The 22,255-nt window shown below is 43.0% G+C and overlaps 1 protein-coding gene across 1 annotated transcript in view; it reads left to right on the forward strand.

Annotated features, from left to right (window-relative positions):
• The first annotated feature begins 1,264 nt into the window (after positions 1–1,264).
• TP53BP2 (tumor protein p53 binding protein 2) overlaps positions 1,265–22,255 on the forward strand; it is a 50,223-nt gene continuing 29,232 nt past the window's right edge. Inside the window, exon 1 of the mRNA XM_086745814.1 lies at positions 1,265–1,484. Within this exon, the coding sequence (XP_086601940.1) occupies positions 1,458–1,484 (27 nt within the window). The 5' untranslated portion in view covers positions 1,265–1,457. The remainder of the gene's footprint in view (positions 1,485–22,255) is intronic.

Consider the following 22,255-nt stretch of genomic DNA (forward strand, 5'->3'; position numbering starts at 1 on the left):
CCCCCGCCGCCGGTTCTTCCCGAGAGCGAAGGGCTGCCGGGGGTGTGAGCCGGGGGCGGGGAGACTTTGTACAGCAGGGTTAAAACCGACGTGAGACACTTCTGGGACACGTTTTAAATATTGCTAGATTTCAAAGCGCTCTATATATATATATAAAAAAGGGTGTCTTTTGTTTTTCTTTGCTGTAATTAGGCAACTACAAAAATAGCTTTTTGATCTTTTCTTAGCTCCCCCCCAGCTGCAGCAGTATTGTATTAAACACTACGCGATTATTGCATCTGGGTTCCCGGGGTTTTTATCAATGCTGATAAAGTTTCTTGACTTCTTTAGAAAAAGCGATGGCTATATATGAATTAGGACTGAGTTTTGTTCTCCCTTCATCTGAGAACTTTTATTCCTCTTCCCTTTTATCCTTTTTAATTACTGGGAAGATTTTAATACGAGTAGGAAAAACAGATGGAGCTGGTTTTCCTGCAGAGAGGGCCCTGTAACGGTGCTGATGTAGCATACTTTCCTTCCCTGAGCTTTTGAAGTGCTGCTAGCACAGTAGCTGGGGTTGAAACGTGTATCCCGCACTCCAGTTCAGGAAAGGGATTTTTTTTTTTTCTTTCTCTTAAGTGAGTGTAAAAGATTTGTGGGGTTGGTTATTTTGGACAGCCCAACCTTAATATGGGTCTTTAAGACTTTGTTCTGGCACCTCAACGTTGTCCTGAGAGGTTTGACTTGGCCAATGCAGCTCAACTGTCAGGTCCAACTGAAAATACGAGGAAAAAAAAGTAAAACGTAGCTTGAGCGGGAACGCTACATTGGCCGCAAACACGGGGAGCTAAAAGGGGATTGTTGGTAGGACCATGCCCTTCAGGCGGCAGGGACCCACGGATCAGGCGGGGGGGGGGGGTCCAGCATTGAAGCCTGACCTCAGCCAGCACCTCCCTCTGCCGGGAGGGTCTCCCTGGGGAAGGGATCGGAGCTGCATCTGCCCCGGCCCTCGGTGGGGCCCGGAGGCCGGCGCGTTTCGGAGGGACGTGCGGGAAGGGGGTGACCCGTGGGAACTGATGCGTGTCTCGTATTGCTCCAACCCCCCGCCGAGTCCCGGCCCCAGAGGGGGAGGCTGACCCTCGACGCACCGCACCGCCCAGGGGAGCTGAGCTCACGGACGGAGGAGGCGGCCCGTCCTCCGCGGGAGCCGCGCCGGCCCCTCCCGGGGGTGGGCGGCGGGCGGGGCGCGGCGGCTCCTCCTCGCCGGGCCGGGGTTAGTTTCGGAGCTGAGCTGGGGGCGACGGCAGCAGTGGGGGAGCGGCTCCCGGTAGGAACAAAGCGGAGGGCGGGCGGTGAGGCCAGGCGCCTCTCGCAACAGGTCTCCCCGCGCGTCCCGGCGGCAGCGCAGGCCCTCCGTCTCCCGGGTCGCCGGTCTCCCGCTCCGGGCGGCGAGGCTGGGGCCGGCACCGGCCGCCTCCATGCGGTTCGGCTCCAAGATGATGCCGGTGAGTCCCGGGCGGGCAGGGGCGCGGAGCGGGGCAGCGCGGTGGGTGGCGCCCGGGGGTCGCCCCCGGGGCGCGGAAAGTTGGAGCGGGGCAGCGGGAGGGAAAATGGAGCCTGAGGACGTGGAGGGAGGCGGGAGGGCGAACCTCTCTCCCTCCGTTACTCCCCCCCTTCCCTCTTCCCCCCGCCCTCCTTCCTTGTCTTCCTCCTTCTCTCCCTCTGCAGGCTCCGCGGCCGCGCAGGGGCTTCCCCTCCCCCACTTTTCTTTTCCACGCCGGGATCAACTTGTTAGACGGGCCCGCTGGAGCAGAGCCAGGGCGGGGGAAGGGGGTGGGGGGCCGCGGGGCCCCGGCAGCACCGGGGCCGGGCGGCGGCGATGGTGGAGGGTCCACAGCTCCCGGGAGTTCCCTCCTTCGCCCCATTCCTGGCGAGGGGGTTAGGGCTGCCCCGCTGGGTTTGCTCGCTCCGCTCCCCGCAGGGTACACAGGCACCTCCTCCGGAGCCTACTTTTTTTCTCTCTCTTTTTTTTTTTTTTTTTTTTTTTTTTTTTTTTCCCTAAATGGTATAAAGTTCTTAAAGTTGGTTCGGAAGGAGCCGTATCTGCTGCTTCTCGGGGGTGGTGGTGGTTTTGTTTTCCAGTTCCCGGGCTCCAGGAGGAAGGCGGTGTCCATGTTGTTTGCGGCGCACAGGGACGAGGAGCTCTCGAGGGGGAGGTATTCCCCTTGCCGGCTGGGAGAGTTTCAGGAGTTGTTCGCGGCTGTGTGTGTTAAACCTGCCCTGCTCTGGGAGAGGTCTCTGTTCCAACACCTTCAAAATGGATAGGGAGGACCACCTTCTGTCGGAACTTTAACATGTATTTTAAAACTACACCTTTTTGTCAGCTGAAGTTGGATGAAAGCCTAGCACAGCAGCTTTGCTTAGTTTTCAGCACAAAATACGTGAAGGTAGTGACATAAAATACTTAGTTTCCTTAAAAAAGTGCGGCCTGCCTCTCCATACCTGGTTTTACTAGCAGGGATGCCCCATGAAATCCATGATCAGTTGTTCCGAGAGACTGGAATATGCACAGAAAATCCCAGCAAGCTTAATACCTGCATAGTCCAAGTTGAAAGTGCTTTAAAATGTTCACTCCGCCATCCTCCCCCGGTGCGAAACGGCCTGCCTTCCCACACTTGATACCGAATAGCTTTGCACGCATAGGTAGTCCTTTCAACAGCACTCTTCTATTAAAAATTATTTCCAGTTTAACTCTTCCAGGAGCTGACTGAAGCAAGCAAGAAAGGAATTGTACCTGAGAGGTGAAGCTGGGAATCTGTGCTGGAAGGATATGGGTGTTTCAGGGATGCTTGTTTTGCTGTCGGTGTGAGGTTCTTCCTCTGCAATTAGGAGGAAATAATGAGCGATAATTTGATCTCGCAGAACACTAGAGAAGGCTGGTGACTATTGCTGTAACTAATGAGGGAGGAACAGACAGCCCAACTACAGATTAAATACTCAACGTATTGTGCAACTGTGGTGCCGTCTCCCCAAAACAAACAGTAAATATAACAAGTGGTAATACAACCCCTGTGAAAACCGAGCTAGATAAGCACCCTCCTATAACAGTGAAACCTCCAAGAGATGCTATTACTGGCCAGTTCCTTGTCACACAGTTCAGATTAAGGAGAAAACAAGCAGGAGCAGTCTTATCCCATCAGTGTTTGCAGGTGACAAGTTCCGGAGTATGCATTGCCCTGGTGGCTCAGACTTTTCTTTGGCTGATGACTCAAGTTATTAGTGATTCTGGTTTTTAACCCATAAATAAAGGAATGGATACAGCCTTTTCATGTTGCGCTTACTGTGAATAATGCGAGATTTATAAAGGTTGAATGTGGCTAAAGGAATTAAAAAGACAAGTGTTAGAACTTCAATTCACCTTTGAAAAAACCCTCAAAACATGAGTCTGAGTAAAATCTTCAGAGGGATAAGATGTTCAGCAGTGCAAGAGTGTGTTCAACAGTGCAAGAGAGTGTTAAAGAGTGCTGTAGTCCATTGGCTGTAGGGCAAATAAACAGCCGTTTGCGACTTTGAAAACATTTTATAGTAAATATGCTCATGTGAATACAAAAGTGTGGAAAACAGAGTGCCAAAAGTAGTTCTTGCTGGTTTATCTTTTTAATAAGTATTTCTACAGCCTTACTCATCTCTTCCTTCCTTTTTTGTTTTTCCCTGGAAATAATTCTCATTTCTCTTTATAAAGAGGCTGAAAGAGTGGAGGGAAGAGAAGGGGGGTTTGAAGAAAGTCAGGAGGAAGCAGGTCATCTGATTGTTCTTTTGCTCATGCGATGATGAGGTGTTCATGGACTTGAGTATCTTTATCTGCATTTTTTGATTGTGAAGTGGTAGATTGGCCCTAAACCATATGCAGAATGTTTTGTTTCTTGCTTAATGTTTCTTACAATGTCTCTCTCTTCCCTGGCCTCCAAATAAAATTGTCTCTATAAGATTTTAAGTCTCTGCTCCAGGGTCCATCTCTCCTCTTCTCCAGGAGGTAGCATGGGCAATGGATTAAACAACACAGGAGGGCTTGTGACCCCAAGTGGAGAATAGAGCAAGCGTGAGCCCAGCCAGGAATTCACTTCTGAGTAGCTGCCAGTGAAGAGCCTGGAAACTGCTGTAGCAGCATAACCACTCATGCTCTTGGGAGACTACCCTGAAATGGGAATGTTTTCCTTGTGGTGATGACAGATAGGAGCTAAACTGCTGCTGTAACCATATGTCAGGACAATGTGATTAGGAGTCTGCATGAGGGTGTAATATGAAGTAATTTGTGTGTAGCTGTACTGATGAAGGTAATAACAGGGTTAATGCTGGCAAGCTGTGCGAAGTTGTCTCACCTTTCATCTGTGAAGGCTTGTGGGAGTGTGACTGGTACTGTTAAGCAGTGAAAAGGAGCTGGAAACACTTTCAAAAATAGCATATTTTTCTGCAGCATAATTGGTCTCTCTCCCTTATTTTACATTATTACCCTAAAGATAAGCATGTATTGAGAAATAATTTGCGTCATCATGCATACTGGATAAATGACTTTTTGCAGATAGTAGGAGGTAACACAGATTGAGCTACCCTTTAATGTCCAGAGAAGTCTTTGGATCAAAACCCTTTGATGGTCTAGATAAGCGCGCGTTTTGCAATTTGTCTTATGTGCAGTAGTTTATTGGGAGCTTCCTTGAAATTGAGAGGGATCCAGACATGCAGACAGATTGTTAGGGTTAGAGACTAACTTGACAAACTGCGGAGTACTTAAATTCCTAAATTAGTTTTGCTTACTGTCATTAGAAATTACTTAAATTTCTGAAACTGAAGTTTCCTGATAGCCTTGTGTTCTGTTCCAATCGAGTTAAACTATACTTTGTTAAAGAGTAACGCTGCACCCTAAGTTCTGCTTTCCTTCTGAAGTCTGTTGAATGCTTTGTTCCAAGGGATCTTCTCTGACCTCTTACGGTCCAGTGAGCACTGTACTTAAAGTACCTGTTTTCATTGCAGCATGCTCACTACTTTGTGGATGTGTGTATTTTTTTTTTTTCCAGGTTGTATTTTTAACCTTTAAAACCCCCCTACAATTAAGTTGTTTTGCTTGTTCCATTAGGCGGTTAGTTGGAACTGCCATACGCATTCTGAATTACTGAACTAGTATAGTAGTAGCTCATCTTGGGCGATTTTCTTGGGAAACACTTTTCTTGCTTCCTAACTAAATAAATTTTAGCAGAAATGAATCTCTTGCACTTTGTAAGATGAGCAGCTGTAAGTTTATAAACAAACTGATGCCCCCCTGTAGAGTTTAACAGCTTGTTATGATACCAATAAGTGATCTCTAGCATCTCACCCCGATTCCCTATAGTCTTTTAATTATTTAAGCTCTGTTCAGGTTTATCAGTCATTAATACTGTTTTTCTTGCCTACTTCTGTGGATTTCAGTGCATGAATGGGACTTCAGATTGAGCCCTTCGAGCATATGCCTCATATCTTTATCTGACTGAGGTATTCAATATCTGTTGTGTGTGTTTTTTTAACTTGCATTTCCATTAGTGTTAGTAATTTTAAAATGTTAATACTGTGTATTTAAACATTTTAATGTGGTATTCGGTGTTTAAAGTTTTTTGTCTAGAACGTTGAATAAAGCTTAGGTGATTGTTTTGCTGAGCTTTCTTACCTCTGAACTTCGCCTACCTCTTGCACTTCTCTTATAAACTGTGACCTGTCATTATGCACAAAAGGAAATACTGCCTTGAGGTTCCCAGAATACCTTTTTTTTTTTCCCCTCCTTCATGTTGTTATAACTAGATCTTTTTTCTTTTTTTTCTGTCCCGTGAATAATTGTTCCAGGAATAATTTTAAATGCATTTAATTTCTCAGATGACTTTTTAATACCTTAGCTCTCCATCTGCAGTTTGTTATATTATGCTGTAGTATGTTAAATATCTTTGTTTCTTTGTGTGGCTTTTATCAGAAATGGGGGAAGGGCAATATTACAAATTCGTACCAGATCAAGCTGTAGAGACCATGGGAATAAGTAATTATGCTGCTTCTGATCTATTAAACAGTTCAGGGTGTGAGTGCCTCCTGAGACTCTTGCATTTACTGTTTCAAGGGCTAGTATGCAGTGAAGAAGTTTGGAATGAGTGGATAATTCACAGGATTTCTTTCTTTTTTTTTTTTTATTTTTTTTTTTTTATTCCTAGTGCTGCCAGATGGGATCTCTGCTTTACTGGCGAGCAGCTCTGCTTTGTGAGATTAATTTACATGCAAGTCAGTTAGACTTTAAAAGAGGCAGGTAAAAAGGTTATTTCAGCAGAATAAACTAGCAGAATGGCAATGTGCCTAGCATTCCTTTCGAATTATTGATTAAGAAACTGTCTTGAAAAGGCTCCATTTGTCTAGCCACAGTCCTTGTTAGTAGTCCTGCCTTGGGGACTCTCGTTCCTCTCCCACTGTGCATGTTATTGAGCTTGTTTAATTGTGGACAAAAAGTTACGCCTTGCTGCTGTACAGCCTCTCTGAAGAGGCAGCCGGATAACCCCGAGGAGACTGACTTGAGCTACCTCCCATGGCTTGGTGGCACAGCTGGAGGAGGACTTCTTGCTTCCTTCTGTGTGGGCCTACTGATAACAAAGGAACCTCCAGATTCTTTTAATCTGTGGGCTTTCGACCTCCTGTGCAGTGTAAAAACTTATTTAATGCTCTGGAAACTGGAAGGTGCTCCTATTCACGAGGTGATGAGCAGATAAAACTCTTTGCTTTGCTCTCAGTTTTATTATCTTTAGGCCTGGTTTCTCTCAACTTAGTCACTTCTGAGTCAGGCAGTCTTTTTGATCTTCAGTTTTCAAACAGTCGGATGATACTGTGTATAAAGGTCACTAGAAATCCTGGACATCATGTGAAGTATACTTAATTGCCTTAGTCACTGTTGCTTACTGTTTTAGAGGTTTCAGGCTTTTCTGAGAAACATGAAAGACCTGAAACTTGTTTAAAATAGTGTTAGACAACTGTTGCTGTAGTTTGGGATAAATGTTCGTGGAGGGAGAACTGTAAGTGAATTGGGGAAAGAACAGCAATCTTGACGCTGACATGATGCTGGACATATTAAAAGGTGTCGTGGTTTTGTTAGTGAGAGGGGGCCTAAGGTGGTAGCTTCTGTAGGAAACTGCTAGAAGTCGCTCCCCTTTGTTCAGTGGACTCGGCCTGGCCTAGGGCGGACCTGCTGCTGGCCAAGGCCGAGCCAATTGGTAGCAGAATGTCCTGTGATAACGCCTCTGCGATAACATATTTAAGAAGTGGAAAACAGAAAAAAAGAGAAGAGAAGATGTGAAGGAGCTGAGCGGGGACAGAGGCACAGAGGGGGAGGCGCAGGCCTCATGGGCCTTGCAGGCCTCACCCTCTGGCCTCTCGCCAGGCAGCTGACTGGGCCCGACTCGGTCCAGCCTGGCTGCAAGAAGTGGAAAGGAGATGAGAAGTGAATAAGATGTAAAAAAAGATCCTGAGAGACATCTACCAGCCTGTTGTGAGGAATGGCTGCAGACGCCAAGGTCAGTTCAGAAGTGAGGGGGAGGAGTAATGCGGCTCCTGGCCAAGATTCCCCTGCAGCCTGTGGTGACGACCATGGTGGAGCAGGTTGTCCCCCTGCAGCCCATGGAGGTCCACGGAGGAGCAGAGATCCACTTGGAGCCTGTGAAGGACCCCGTACCGGGGGAGGTGGGTGCCTGAAGGCAGCTGTGGCCCGTGGAGGGCCTGCTGGGACAGCTGTTCTGGAGAGACTGCACCCGTGGAAGAGATGACCCACGCCGGAGCAGTTCCACAAAGGACTGTGGCCCGTGGGAGGGACCCCACAATGGAGCAGGGGAGGAATGTGAGGAGTTCTTCCCCCGACCATGAAGCAGCGGCGTAAAACAATGTATGATGAACCCACTGCAACCCCCATTCCCTTTTCCCCCCTGCCCTGCTCGGGGGGGGGGGAGGTAGTAGAGATAATGTTAAGATTGGGAAGAGAGAGGGGTGGATGGAGGTTATCTTGTTCTCTGTCTCATTATCCTGCTATTTGTAGTAATAAATGAATAGTTTTCCCCAAGTCGAGTCTGTTTTGCCCGTGACGGTAATTTTAAGGATTTCTCCCTGTCCTTATCTCAAACCTCGAGCCGTTTTTCTTTATATTTTCTCTCCCTGTTTTCTCGGAAGGTGGGGGGAGTGAGAGAGAGACTGCGTAGTCTGGTCCGATCGGGGCTGAACTACAACAAAAGGCAGAAACCAGTCTTCCACTTGCTTTTACTATTTGCTTTTTGTTAATGATTAGTATTCTGGATCTTGCTGCTGGTGTGAAGAGTTAGTCGTGTGTCCTCACTGGTTGTTTCAGGGTAGCATTACGTGGTTGTTGAACCCAGTTGTGTTTTTGTTGCTGTGGCTTAGGAACAAGAATTTTTATAACTGAGATGGTGACATTGTTTCTGGACCAAATTCTTCTGTGCTACAGTGATGCTTCCAGGTCTTAATATGATACAATCCTTTGATAGATGGCTTTGTGCAGTGCCCTACCTTTTATTGGCATCTATTTTAAAAAGGAGGATTAGGGGAATGCTTCTTGCCTTTTTCATAATAATAATAATAATAATTATTATTATTATTATTACTATTTAAATCCTACTCTTACATCTTTATTTCATCCTTTTGCAAAGTGAAGCATATACACTTAAAAATCAAACATGTACTGCAGTTATCTGTTGTTCTGCATGATTCCTTTGATTATGAAATTGATTCAGGAAAGCCTGTGTCTGCAGTGTACCTGGATTATAGGTGTAGTACTGAAACTCAAGTAGGAGCATGGATGCATTCACATTGCTGACCTGAAAGCTTCTGATGTTATTATTTTGAGTTGTTCAATATTAAACATCTGGTCTGTAAAATACTAACTGCTATGGATCAGAGCTTTTAATAAAGGGAGTGGAAGCGGCAGGGACGTTAAACCACTTGTTAAAGGTCATGCAGTGAGTTCAGCCTGGGATTTAGGAGACAAGGATTCCCATAGAGTCAAGCCAACTGGTACACTGTGGTGCAGCTGGAATGCAAGTCTGTCATATCCAACGTAAGTATTAAATGGCCTTGCTTAAAGAAATTTCATCGCCTGCACCCCTGCTTCTGTAGGGTTAATCATAAATGGGGAGAGAACCTTGACAGTATACTGTTCCATGCTTGAGAACAGTCCCCAGAAGAGGTGTTTGTTCATGAATTCTTTACGTGTGTTTAAAGTCAGTGTTCCTGTTTCACTATCTAAGGCATATCTTGGATATAAGAAACAGTTTGTGGCTTTTGTTTTTTTGTCAAATAAATTAGGAGATTTTCCTTGTCTTTTGATACTTTTATTTTGTGGGGCTTAACTGCTTAAGGAACAATTTAGATCTAAGCTTAGATTGCTAGTCTTTCTCTATTGCAATAGAGTGTTAAATCTCATTATTTCTTTAAATTGAAAGCTAAGGAGGAGTCTCTGGTATAATGTATTTTTATTACCTTCAGTTTCCTTCTGTCATTTAAAAGAGGAAACTCAGTATTTTCTTAGATCTTCTTCAGTGGGTTATTTTTTAAAGCTGTCACTGTTATCCTATTTGAGCTCTATGCTGCCATGAACCACCCATGTGTTCAGGTGCTCCAGCGGAGCAGCAGCCTGCTGGTCTGTGAACATGTCCAGCTTTGCAGTGTGTGAATAAGGAGCTGGAAGGCTACGCATAAGCGCTGGTGCAGAGTATCCCTCTTGCATTGTCAAGGTGTGGAGGCTTGGCCTTCTGCAAGGTGACTATCCCCCTTTTGGGTTTCAGTAGCCACAAGCCTCTTCAGCAAAATGCAGGAATCCCATCTCCCCATTTCTTAGTTTTGCTGGACAAAGTTGAAGTCGTGCAAATTGGCTAGGCTAGCAAATCACATAGAAATACATAGGAAGGCTCTTACTCCCTGTAGCTGAGACTTTTATTCAGCCCTTTCTGTTATACCTCTGCACAGTTATGACTCTCTGGTAATTTCCTTGCTACTTCAGAGTAATGACTTGTCTGGTGTGCTTTTTTTTTTTTTTCCTTAAAGTGTGTGTAAATACCTTTTGTTTTTTTTTTTTTTTTTTTCCACCCTGCTCTTTATCCTGTGTAAGTGTATGCTGCCCTGAATGCAGAGCCTCACCCAGATCAGTATCTGGGCCATGCAGAGCAATGATTGATGGCTCGTGCCCTGGCTTCTTCAGAAAAGTGAAACCTACTCCTGCTGTTTTTGGGCATCCCTGGACCAGGAAGACCCTCTAAAGGATGGAATTCCCAGAGTTTGTTTGAGGTTCTCTGACCTCAACCATAGTAGGAGTTTGTATGTGTCTCAACATAATGAAGTGTTCAGGAAAAGCTACGTAGCGGGGAATGTGACTGATCTCTGGCTGCAAAAGAGGGAGAGAGATGTCACTGAGTCGTGAAAGGTGAGTACTCCATAACTCCTCGGAGAATGCTGTGAAGCTCTCTTGTGAAATACCGGAGATGTCAAAGTGACTCTTCCATGGGTCATGTATGAGCCATCTTTCTGAAGAGCATTGCCTACTTATCCTGCTGCCCTATGGCCACTTCATCAGTGATGGCTATGCTGTGTCTTCCAGCCTTTTGAGAACACATTTTACTACAAGTGAGGGTATGTGTGGAAAAGCTATTGAAATGGCACTACATACTTCTTCTCTCTGCATCGTTATGCCTATGCTGTTGTATGTAGGTCTTGCCCACGAGGCTTTTCTGCAGAGTGGTTTCCCAGTGTTGCACAAAAACATTCTTATTTGGAGTGCTTAGTGGGATTGGATTAGAGAAGTTTTCTACCTCCAGGGAAGCAGAATGAGTGGCCAAATAGTAACAGGCTGAGAGGGACAATTTCTGGAGTTCTTGGGGCAAAAGAAGTCTGTTGAGAAGCCCAGCATAATATAAATGTCGATTTGAGTGAAATCTGTTTTGTTTAATTCATTTAAAATAGCTGTAACATCGCCTCAGTTAACCACTGTTTCACATAAGGCCATCTGCGAAGATCGCTGTCATGGGTCTGATGGTGACAACATGCAGAGCCACCCAGCAAGCCTGCTGCCTTGCTGTGGTGAACTGCTCTCCCTTCCTTCACTTCTCAGCTGGCATGTCTGTGTAGAGCCTGGTATTGCCTAGAAAGAGCTCTGAGGAGTGAGCGGCACTTAAATAAAACCTGTCAGACAGTGATCAGCTGTACAATCTGCCATCCTTCTGCAGCTTCTGTTATAGTAACTGAATGTTTCCTGATGAAGGCTAAAGCATGTAGAGCTCCACCTTACAGGAGCAAAGGTTAGGCCAGGCTGGGTGCTTGGAGGGGCAAGATTTCTCCTTCCTGGTTCTGCTCTACTGGGTAAGTTGTACATATCCCATTATAACGTAGTTGACCAAAACCATCTAACCATCTATTGTTTCCAGTGTTGAAATAGCTCCACTGGTCCCTTTTAACTTGCAAAATAACAAAAAAAAGATCCATCTGTTTTAGTGCAAAAGCTCAATGTGTCTTCTGTGCCAGTTGGATGCGTGCTGCTCTAGCATAATATTCTTCAATATCTGCACAGTTGTTAATGACTTCCTGCATGCTTGCAGCCCAGAAACAGTAGGACAAAAGCCCTTCTTTATGGCTGTGAATAATAACTTTAGCTGTTGTTGTCAGATAGATATAATCACCAAGCACAGGCATTTCATGCTGGTTGTCTTTAGCATTGCTGGTGGCTATGTTGATTGCCTGCAGTGCCATGCATGGGCCGCTCACTCTCAGTGCCCTGGCAGTGAGCAAAGATCATTCTTCAAGGTACACTTCCATTGCAATAGGAGTGCATTCCTACCCAGAACTGGTGATGAATTGGAAAGGGTTACCCTTCTGCAAAGGTATGGTGTGACATTACACCTAATTAATTTAATAGTAGGATGCTGCTCAAATGGATGGTCTTGTTCCTTTGGTTTCCATCCCTACCCAAAGCCACATGTCTTTTGTAGCTTCCCCTTGAATTTAGTAAGGAGGCGGGTGACGGTCGGGAGGAAATGCTACCTACACTAAAGGCAAAAAGCAACAAAAAGGCTTATATGGTGGAAGTGATTTGCCATGTGGCTGCATGATCAGACATAGTTGGGGGGGGGATTTGAGAAGAGCATGGTTTGCGTCTGTCAGCTCACCATTTATGTTGGCTAAGCTATAGCAGTCAGATGATACCTTATGCTTTCCTTAACCTCCATGTTGTCTTGAGAGATGATAACAGAGGGGAATTTCTCCACCATCTTTGGGTATTCTCATTCGAGGATTAAGCAAGGATTAAGTTGGACTAACACAAACGTATCTTTATCCTGGTGAGACTGAGAAGCTCATATAGCAGGAAGCCTCTGCTTCCTGAAGGCAAGTATATAGGAAGCCAGAGCTGACCTTGAAAGCGGTAAAGTACGCAGACTGTTGTGGTATGTGGTCTGAAATTCTTAGTTTGGGTTTGTTTCTTTTTTGCTTGTCCCAAAAGTAGATGGCTGAACAGTGTGTTCTGGGGTTGCAACATAAAGGAGATGTCAAACTGCAGTGCACTAAAATGCTCCTGAATTTCACATAGTAGTAATGCACTTCAGGGTACCGGAGTGGTCAGCTTATATCACGGAACAGCCCAAACAGTCTGTCCTATGACTTTCCCCACAGTGGAATTACCCATGTGGTTAAACATGTGTCACTGTTTCAGGTGTCAGAAGTGGCGTGTCCTCTGACCTACCTGTGCATGTCATGAGTGTTTTGGTTTGTCATAGATCTGTTTCATGGAGCTAGAACACAGATTTTGGCAGAGGCACAGCCCTCTTTTGCCAGTATATAGAAGGTAATAAATTTGCTTGATGTGGATTTGACTTGCATCTTCTGGTGAGCTGAGATTGAGTGCTTCCTGGTGTGACTGTTGATCATCTTTTTATTGGTGAGATTATTAGGTGTTGGCTGGAAAAGCAGAAAATGAGTATTCTTAGATGCAGTAAAGAGTTGGTATCTTAGCCAGTAGGCGGTGTGGTGTGGGTGGTATAGGTGCCGGTTTACTGTGATAGCCTGTTTTGTTTAGGTGTAGGTTGTGTTAAATATGCTTTCATCCCTGATGTGGGTGTAACTTTGCTTTTTTCCGTGAAGGCTCCTGGCTTGTACAAAGTCTTTTTTTGATTACCAGGAAAAATAAGAGGCCTTCCTTTCATTGTAAGAATATACATCCATCTTAAAGGACTATTTTGAGAGGTATAATTCTCAAGTGTCCTGACAGGCAGCACTTAGTATGACTTTTTATTGGCCTGTAGCTGTCCAGGAGGCTAAGAGAACAGTAACACTTATTCCCAGTGTGGGGGATGCAAAGCTCTAGAGTAGCAAGAGCAGCTTAGTTTCTTTTTTATTTTCCTTTATTTAGTTTTGGTTTTTTTTTTTTTTTAAGTACAAAAACTGCCTCTGGGTTTGACTCAAGTACAGAAAGTTGAGATGATTCAGGCTTAAGCTTGAGTTCATAACCCCGCTCATTATGCTTGGATGTTGCCTTGGCTTTAGGCTCTTGTTAGGCGCAATGTATATTGCGATACTCAAGAATGGGAGGAGAAACAACTGTAAACCCCTGTGGTTATGTTGTATGAGTTAAGACTGTTAGCCTTTTCCAGAGCATAGTACCTATTGTAAGAATTATGTGGTATCATTTTTTTTTTCTGCCTGAAAATAATATTAATTGCTTTCTTCTTGTGTACCAAGTGTTTATAACTCATTGCTGAACGCAGAAGATAAGGCAGAGTCTGCCTGAAGGGGCAAGCCTCCAAAGACCCAATTCTCCTTCGCTGACTCCAGGAAGAGAAGGAGCAAGCTCAGCTCCAAGTAGGACACTAACAGTACAAGTCCAAACACCATGTGTAGGCTTCCTTTTCTGCCAGTCAACTTGCAGCGGTTTTTGGTGAAGTGTCCAACAGTGCAAAAGCGGTGGCTTTAAGGAGCCAAGAGGAAAGAGCTGGGGAGAAAAGGAAGAGTATTTGGGGAGGGGAAATGCGTGGAGGAGAACAACTTCACAGATGGCAATGGGAAGAGATCTGTGAACGTGCTGCTGTGTGGTACAATATGAAGAATATATTTACAGTTTGTTTGCCCTGAATTCCTGCAGTTGTTTAACAAAATTGGTGCAAATCCAAGTGTGGAGTCAGGTCTGAGCAGCGTGAGCTGTACATGATGTGTTGTCAAATGTGGGTGCTCAGTAAAAGTCTGTGGTTTCCTACCTATGTTACTGAAATAAATTTAGTTTATATATCTTAAAAAAAAAAAAAAAAACAACAAGCAAACTGACCCATACCTTCTAGAACATTTTTTTTTTTTTCTGCTTAATGCTGACATTATAATAGATACACTTTTCCACTGCAGGTAAGTGACTTAAAAGCCAGACTTGATTTGAGACATTCTTGCCTTCAGTGGTAGGTGGTAGCTCAGCCAAGGAGCATGGAGTGTCTTGCGCCTGTGCTTAGCATTCATCCAAAATAACGAGCTTCATTTGCATAGACCTTTCTGATGTCTGGCTTATGGGAGGACTTTTGCTCTCTTCTTGTGTATGAGAATGACTGAAGAAAAACATCACGTCAGAAAATGTAACTTGAGTTCAAAGTAAAAGCCTTTGGAAAGATCTCTTCTTAATGACCTTGTGCATAATGCCCTACTGAAAGAGGAAGGATGTAGGTTAGGAGTCTATTTACCAGTCCTGAGCTATGCCTGACAGATTTCATAAAACTAGAATGGCTAAACTAAGATGATAATGATTTCCTGTAAGGCTTGTTGGGAAGATAGTAACTGCATCTTCTTGTTTGTGAGTCTGAAATGAAGCACTGAGTTCTGCCTTTGAGGTTGCAGTCCATGAAGTGGGAGGGTTGTGAACCTACATCCATTAACTTCAGATGGTCACAATGCTTGGCCAGAACTCAGACTGTTTTCCTTGCAGCTCTTCAAATTCCCTTAAGATGATTCAGATGCATGCCTGATAGTAAGATGTAATGTGGCGTTTGTGCTATAGCGTTTGCCTAGTTTGACTGGTGTGTACCAAAACCAGATGGTTTTCATTCTGTTCTCTCTACATTAAGGGTAAGAGAGGGGAAAAAAAGGAAGGGAGCTTCCTCTTTGCTGTTTTCAGCTCTTTTTTCCCCATCCTGCCAAAAGCGCACATAAATGTACGTTGTATTTTAAGTTCTGGAAAAAAATTGACATTTTTACCAAAGATAAAAAAACAAACACATAATGAACTTATCTTTAAAATTACCTATACAAGCAGAAACAACCATGCCTTTGAGAGCAAAGGCTGAGTCTTGTTTTCTCCTGTGATACAATTGAAAGGGAAAAGGGTAGTGCTTTATATAGACTGGGAATAATCTGAACAATCCCATGGTGCTTCCTACTGTACTCCACCTACTTTGCATCATAGCTTCCTTTCTCATATTTATGGCCAAAAGCCAGTGCAATATAAACGGAGTAGTGTTTGCGGCAAGTGAGACGGTAAGAACCTAACTCCATGCATTTGGGTGTGGCTGAGGGAAATTTTAAACTTTACTCTGCATTTCTGTTGAACCTAGCTTTATTGAACAGCTGAATGTGAAAATGATCTGGGATACCAATCATCCTGTGTGCTTGTCTCCTAGTAAGTCTATTATAATCTTTTGCTTACCTTAATCTTTTGCTTATCTTAATCTTCAGGTACAATCAGCGAGCGTATTTCCTACTGAAGGACTGTTTTAGGGTTCTGAGGAACTTGATGCAAAAGAATTGCTGAATTACTTTTTCGTTGAGGTATACTTTGCATTAAATGGAGAGCTGTAACCATGCACCAGCTGAGAATGCTGCTTATTGGAACAGGGAAATGTGCTGTTGTGCAGGCTGTCTTCTGTTGTTTAGAAAGTTGCATCAAGTCAGCAAAAATATCTATTTTAGCAGCTGATTTCTTTGCAGCTATCTGGGAAGGTGCAGCATCAGTGTTCCCACTAGGTAAGATGCAAGACTTCCATTTAAAACTCTCTATTTGGAGGGATTTTGTATTTATCAGGAAAGACTTGTTTGTGGTTAAAACTGTGGGTATCAGGTCTGCAGGTGGAAGCAGTTATTTCTCATTTCTGTCTGTACTTGAAATTGGATAGTTGATCTATTAATTCTAAAAATTCTGTGTTGCTAGTTTTTCAGCTGCCTAAAATTAACTTCTAGAAATATATTTTAGTTCAGGATCTAAATTAGATTGTTCTAATTATTTTGCATCCCACACAGTGTTTAAAAAAAGCTATTTCACATACTTGTGAAATATATTTTCTGTATTGATGTATATTGCTGCTGTGTAACCACACTGTGTAGAAATGTCATTGAAGGGCGTGCTATGAGCTCCTTTTTGGAGGCTTGTTTATACAGCACATCAGGTGTACATGCTCTCCGTGCTGTAGGAAGATATATTGCATATGTTGAAACATTTGCAGTGTAATATGATAGGTATAACTCAGATAACAATAGAGTATTACTGCAAAGCATTGCATTGTTAAACTTAAGAGTGACTTTTAATGCCTCCTTAAAAATGGGAGCTAAGAAAATTTGTTATGCAAGCTAAGACTATTACTTAGCTGTGTTATGGAAATATAAAAACCCCAACACTAGTATTGTGTGGTTCAAGGGTGTTAGGTTTTGGTCTAAAATGCAAGGAATATGGAACGTGGTACAGAATTCTATTATTAGCTAATGCAAGGTAATGAAATGAATCACTGTTTCCAGAGGCAATATGCTTGTTTGGCAACCAAATAATGTTATTGTGTCTGTCATTACCTTCTGTACGCCTCAGTTTCCCTGCCTGTAAAGTAGGAAACTGCTTGCTTGTGTCACGACTTCCTGGTCATAAGATGCTTTGAAGAGGAAAAACACTATGTGAATAGATGCCACAGTTTGTATTGTATATTACATACTGTGCAGTAAGACTGAATAAAGTTAAGAATTCATCAAGTAGCATAAACCAGGGTTAAGTTAGGGGTGTTTTTTTAAAAAAATCAATTCTCTACTTGATTATAATATTTTCTAAGAGACTGAATTTTACCCTTGAAGAATGTTTTCTGTTGTTGAAGTTTTAGGATCTGAATTAGATATTTAACTAGAAACTGTTGAGGATGAAAAAGTATGTTAATTCTTTTAAACTCAGGTAGTTTCAGGAATTAATGAAGTCCTTGTATTCTAATTTACATCATGCACAATAATGGAGTTTTCTGCTGAATACTTGCATCCTGGATAATTGAATATTATTAGTGTATTAATTAGAAAATGTTTAATTAACAGCCTTTTAGTACTTACAATCTGTGATAGTTTTCTAATGGCGTAAGAGAAGTCTCATCCTTACAGAAGGACCATCAAAGCTGACAAGTAAATTGCGTTTCTGTTTCTCCCCTCTTTTAATCAGTAATTGAGGTCTTATGATCTCAGGAGAAAATTGATAGGAGATCTTTGATATGAAATGATATCTTGTTGGATGGATGTAAACTGTAAAGCATGTGTTACATCAGGTTCATATTACAAACAGATTTGGAAGCTGGGTTGGGTTTTTTTGTTTTTGGTTTTTTGTTTGTTTGTTTGTTTTAATATGACAAAGCAGCCAAAATGTAGTGTGTTCATTGCCTAGCACTTTTTTAGAGCTAGACATTCTTAAATGTTTTACTGGAAAATAAATAATTACACTGGAACAGGTTGCCCAGAGGGGTGGTGGATGCCCCATCCCTGGAAACATTCAAGGCCAGGTTGGATGGAGCTCTGAGCAACCTGATCTGGTTGGAGATGTCCCTGCTCCTTGCAGGGGGGTTGGACTAGATGACCTTTAAAGGTCACTTCCAACCCAAACCGTTCTATGATTCTATGATTTTACTTTCAATTGAAAACTTATTTGCAGATGTTGAGATGTGTTATCTCGTATTTAATATCAGTGTGATTGGGCAAAATGATCCTGTTGATGAGTTTAACAACAAATGGGTCAGGTTTTTGGGCCTAGGCTATATGGGACTGATGTGCAGAAGAGAGTTGGCGGGTTATGAAGTAGGGTGTGACTTGTTTTAATTGATGCCCTCTTCTGTCCTCCTGTTTAGTTGCTTTTCTTGCTACATTCTCTTCCTGTTCCTGGGTGTGTTACAGTCCAGACTTAGTGGCTGTAGTTGGAGGTGATGCATAAATACTATGGCTTAGAACAAAATTATATATTTCATGCTGAAAGGACCCAAAGTTGTAGTTCATACAGATTTGGATTGTCTTAGGTGGCAGGCTTTTTTGAGACATAAAGTCCTCCTTTATGTTCGGTACTCTACTTAGCTGTTCAGGTGTGTGTAAGTAATATGTAGCAGTTTGTTTTTGCGTGGAACATCTCTTGCTTTAGCTCATGTGTCCTTCGTCATCCATTTGATGCCCTTGGTGCATCTGTTCGAACTGCCTCATTTGGTGGCTCCATAACTGCAAACTTTTATTTTCTAAGCTGTAGCAGAGTCAGCTGAAATCTGTGATGTGATTTTAAAAGGAGCTGCTTCAGTAGGTACACGACACATCCATCCCTTGTTTCTTGGAAGTATGCCACAGCACTTGAGACAGTGAGTACATCTAGGGGATGGGGCAGGGAATGAGGGGGAAATCTTTAGTTTAGAACTTAGTTAGGGGCCCGACTTGTGTTTATGAGTGCTCAGCCTGTATACTGGGCATTTGTAAAACTTAATCTTTGAAAGTTTAAGAGAGGAAAAAACCCTGATATAAGGCTATATGATATTGTCAGATATTTCAATATTTGTCTGGATGCTGTCTTTAAAAGAAGTGCAAGGTCTGACTGAAATTTGTCTTCCTCTTTTTTTGTCAAGTCTTTTATTTGTGCCTAGCTTGAAACTGAATTCTTGTATGTTTTTTTTCTTTTTTTTCCTTCTGTCTTAATTCCTGGATGCCTGTATATAACTGTCTTAATATCTTTGGCTTCAGGAAGGAGCAAAAGACCTCTTTACACTCTAGCTTGGTGCAATCTATAGGATTCAAACTTCTGAGCAAGGTGTCATGAGAGTATTCTTGTTTCCTTTGTTTTTTCCTGTGGCAAATATGAACTAGCTGGTAGGGTGGTTAATAAATGTGACATTTGAACCATTCCCAGTGGAAGGTTGATTCCTTGGTATGCCAGTGCAAGGTGTTGGAAGCCATAGCAGCCATCAAGGGTTACAAACAGTGCTGAGAAACCATAGCAGGCTTTTGGTTCACACCAGCTTCTACATTTTCCAGCCCTCTCTGTGGAGAGAGACATCTCTGTGATGGATACTCTATGCTCTGTGGTTGCCCAAGGCACTGATGCGGCAAGATGGGGAGCAGGCTACCACAGGAGACCTCACAGATATGCAGGCAGTGGAGCAGGCAGACCTTGCTCCTTGCCTCTCCCCTGCACCGTAATAAATGTTACAGCCTTTTGGGTGGGAGAGGAAGAACACAACTACTTAGACTTCTAAATCATGTCAGGATTGTCCTTGGAGCTAAAGGGAAGTGTGAAGGTCACGTCAATTTTGTAGCCTTTTAGTTGCTTTAGATACTTAAGACTTTGAGGTATGTTTTTAAGGAATTTACAGTTTGCTTGCTTTCCCCTCCCCCCCCCGCCCCAGTTCCTAGAATACATGAGATAGAGGAAATGTCGACACTACTAAGTCTCAGAAATGGCCCCCATACACCAGCTTTGAGTGCTCTTGGCTTAATGTGTTAGTAATGATCCTGAGCATTGTGGATTGAAATGGCAACTCGTGATCCTTCCTGCGTAGTTGTCCATATTGGTAAATCCTAAGGATTAACAACTGGATATAAACAGGCACACTGAAGAGTGAACAGCCCTGCTAGGGTCAGATTAGGTCTGCTTTGTGTATAATACCATGTTTTGTATAATTTTCTTTTAATTCCATCTGTGAGATTATCTTTTAAAACTAACAAATGTTACCGCAGATACACAGACTGTGCGATTTAGTGTTGTTCAGAATTCAAAGTTACACAGCATTAAATGTTGATGGGATGATGTGTTTTACATACTCGTATAACCCTGCTCTAGAGCTATTTGGGAACCTCTTTTTTATTTTATACTTTTCTGCCCCAATTTTTGTGATTAAGTGGTATTCTTACATGGTTCCTTGCTGTCAGCCTCCTCTAGAAACACTAGATACAAAAGATGGCGTGCTCAATGACAAAAGATTAAAGCTGAGTATCGGAGTTCCTGCTTGGAAAGCTTTCTCTTAATTTAGGTCAGTGCTCCAGTGCGCTGTGCTGTAAACAGCACAATGGTTGCACCAGTCTTGACTATATAATAAGTGTATGTGGTAAGCTGATCCTACCTTGATTCTACCTGACTGCCTGCCGCACAGCTCTGGCCCACACAAAGCATACCGGAGAGGGAGCAGTGTTAAAACAAATTCCCTGCCACCTGTGGGTGAGCAGCTGTGACCCTAGCTGGCAGGCGGGATGCTCCCATCCAAGAGCAGAGCTGTGGAGCGATCAGCAGCCCTGATTCAAGCTAAAAACCTCAGGCACTCAGTGTCATGCTCCATCTGCCTGCCTGCCCTCCCCAGGATTCTCTGGCTTCTGTCAGTAACTGGAATTCTGTTGCTGCTTTAGCCTTTTCCACATTCTGTTTCCTAATTATTCTCCTTAAAAGCTCCAAGTGTTTGGGTTTGGGGTGTGGTGGTTTGTTGTTTTGAGTTTGGTTTTGTGGTTCCCCCCCCCATCTTGTGGCAAGGAAATGGTTGGGGGATCTAAACATTTTCCTAAGGATTCAACGCAGTTTTGAACTCTTCCAGCAGGCTTTTTCCACTCTGTGAATATTTGTAAAAGGTCTTTAAGAATTTATCAAAAACTCTTGTCTTGAGGAGCTGGGGAAAACCAAAGATCAGAAACTCTGCATGCTCTTGGTGCTAAATCTGGTGCAGTCCCTGGGCCCTGAATACTATGCCACAAGTGGGATGAATACTTACACTCTTTATAACAAGACGTGCTGAATGTGGAGTGTTTTCATTGAAGTTTTTAAAATAATAAAGACAGCTTCTCTTATTGGGGTGGAGGGGATCTTGGTACTCGAAAGAGCCCTGGAAAGGCTTTGGAGACATCAGAGACGTGCATGTGCATGGTTGTATTCTGGGAGAATCCCCGAGAGGGGTTTCCTAAAACTGAAGAAGATGGGGCTAACTTTCACTTTTCAGTGACATCAAAATACTTATTCCAGAGTATTTATACAAAATCACAGAAATAATGCTTGTGGTAATGCTTTGTGGTTTGGTGGTTCCCCCCTCCCCCCTTTAAATTTAGAAGGTTATTTATACCTGTCTTTTGTCTTGTTTCATTTGGACTTTTTTTTTAAACCTTTGCATTATTTTTGTAAGGATGTATAACCCTTTTACTCTCTAAAAATGAGGGCAAGCAAGGATTTGTGTCTTTTTCTGGAAAAACAACTTTTCCAGCTGTATGAAAAAGATTGAACTGTGTAGCCTATTGATAAGGTTTGTATTGCTTGAAATGCTTAGTGGAGTAGTTGCTTTTTGGAGACATTTGACTGATTTTTGTGTTGCTGGAAGTCATGTGGCTAGCAGCCAGTTGATACTGAAGTTGAGAACAGGTCTCAGAAGAGAATTGACATTAATTTTTAGCTAGCAGCTAAACTTTGATAGCAGTTTAATATTAATAGCATACAGCGAGGTGCTGTTCAGAGGCAGTAATCAGCAATGTTTTCTATCAAATAAGGCAACTAATTTTTAAAATGATAATTTTCTAGTTGTGACAGGAAAGACATGGGCAAGAATAACATCTAGCTGTGTGGTGTGTTTATGTAGAATAATAACCAAAGATCAAAAATCCTTTTACAGCTGTGAAGAGGAAGCCAAGTAAAATATCCTTGCTTTCCTGTGAATGGTATTTGTGGGGGACACCTTGTATTCAAACTGACCCTAAGGGCGTAGCAAGTTGACTTGTGTTTCTAAGAAACCTTCCAATGAAATGTATTATGGAAATGCAGATTATGTTTCCATGGCTTATGTAGTAAGCGCCAGTCTCTCTCTCTTTTCTTTTTTTTTTTTTTTTTTTTGAGATGTAATTGCCATTGTTTTTCCACTGTAATTAGTATTTCTGGACTCTCAGTGACTGTTTCTCCTGCTGTATCAAATGGATGCAATATATATGTATAGTAAGGTGGGAGGAGATTTTACACATCACCTGAAGAGAGAAGGGA

This window comes from Chlamydotis macqueenii, chromosome 3 (assembly GCF_036417535.1).
Source record: "Chlamydotis macqueenii isolate bChlMac1 chromosome 3, bChlMac1.mat, whole genome shotgun sequence".
Classification (NCBI taxonomy): domain Eukaryota; kingdom Metazoa; phylum Chordata; class Aves; order Otidiformes; family Otididae; genus Chlamydotis; species Chlamydotis macqueenii.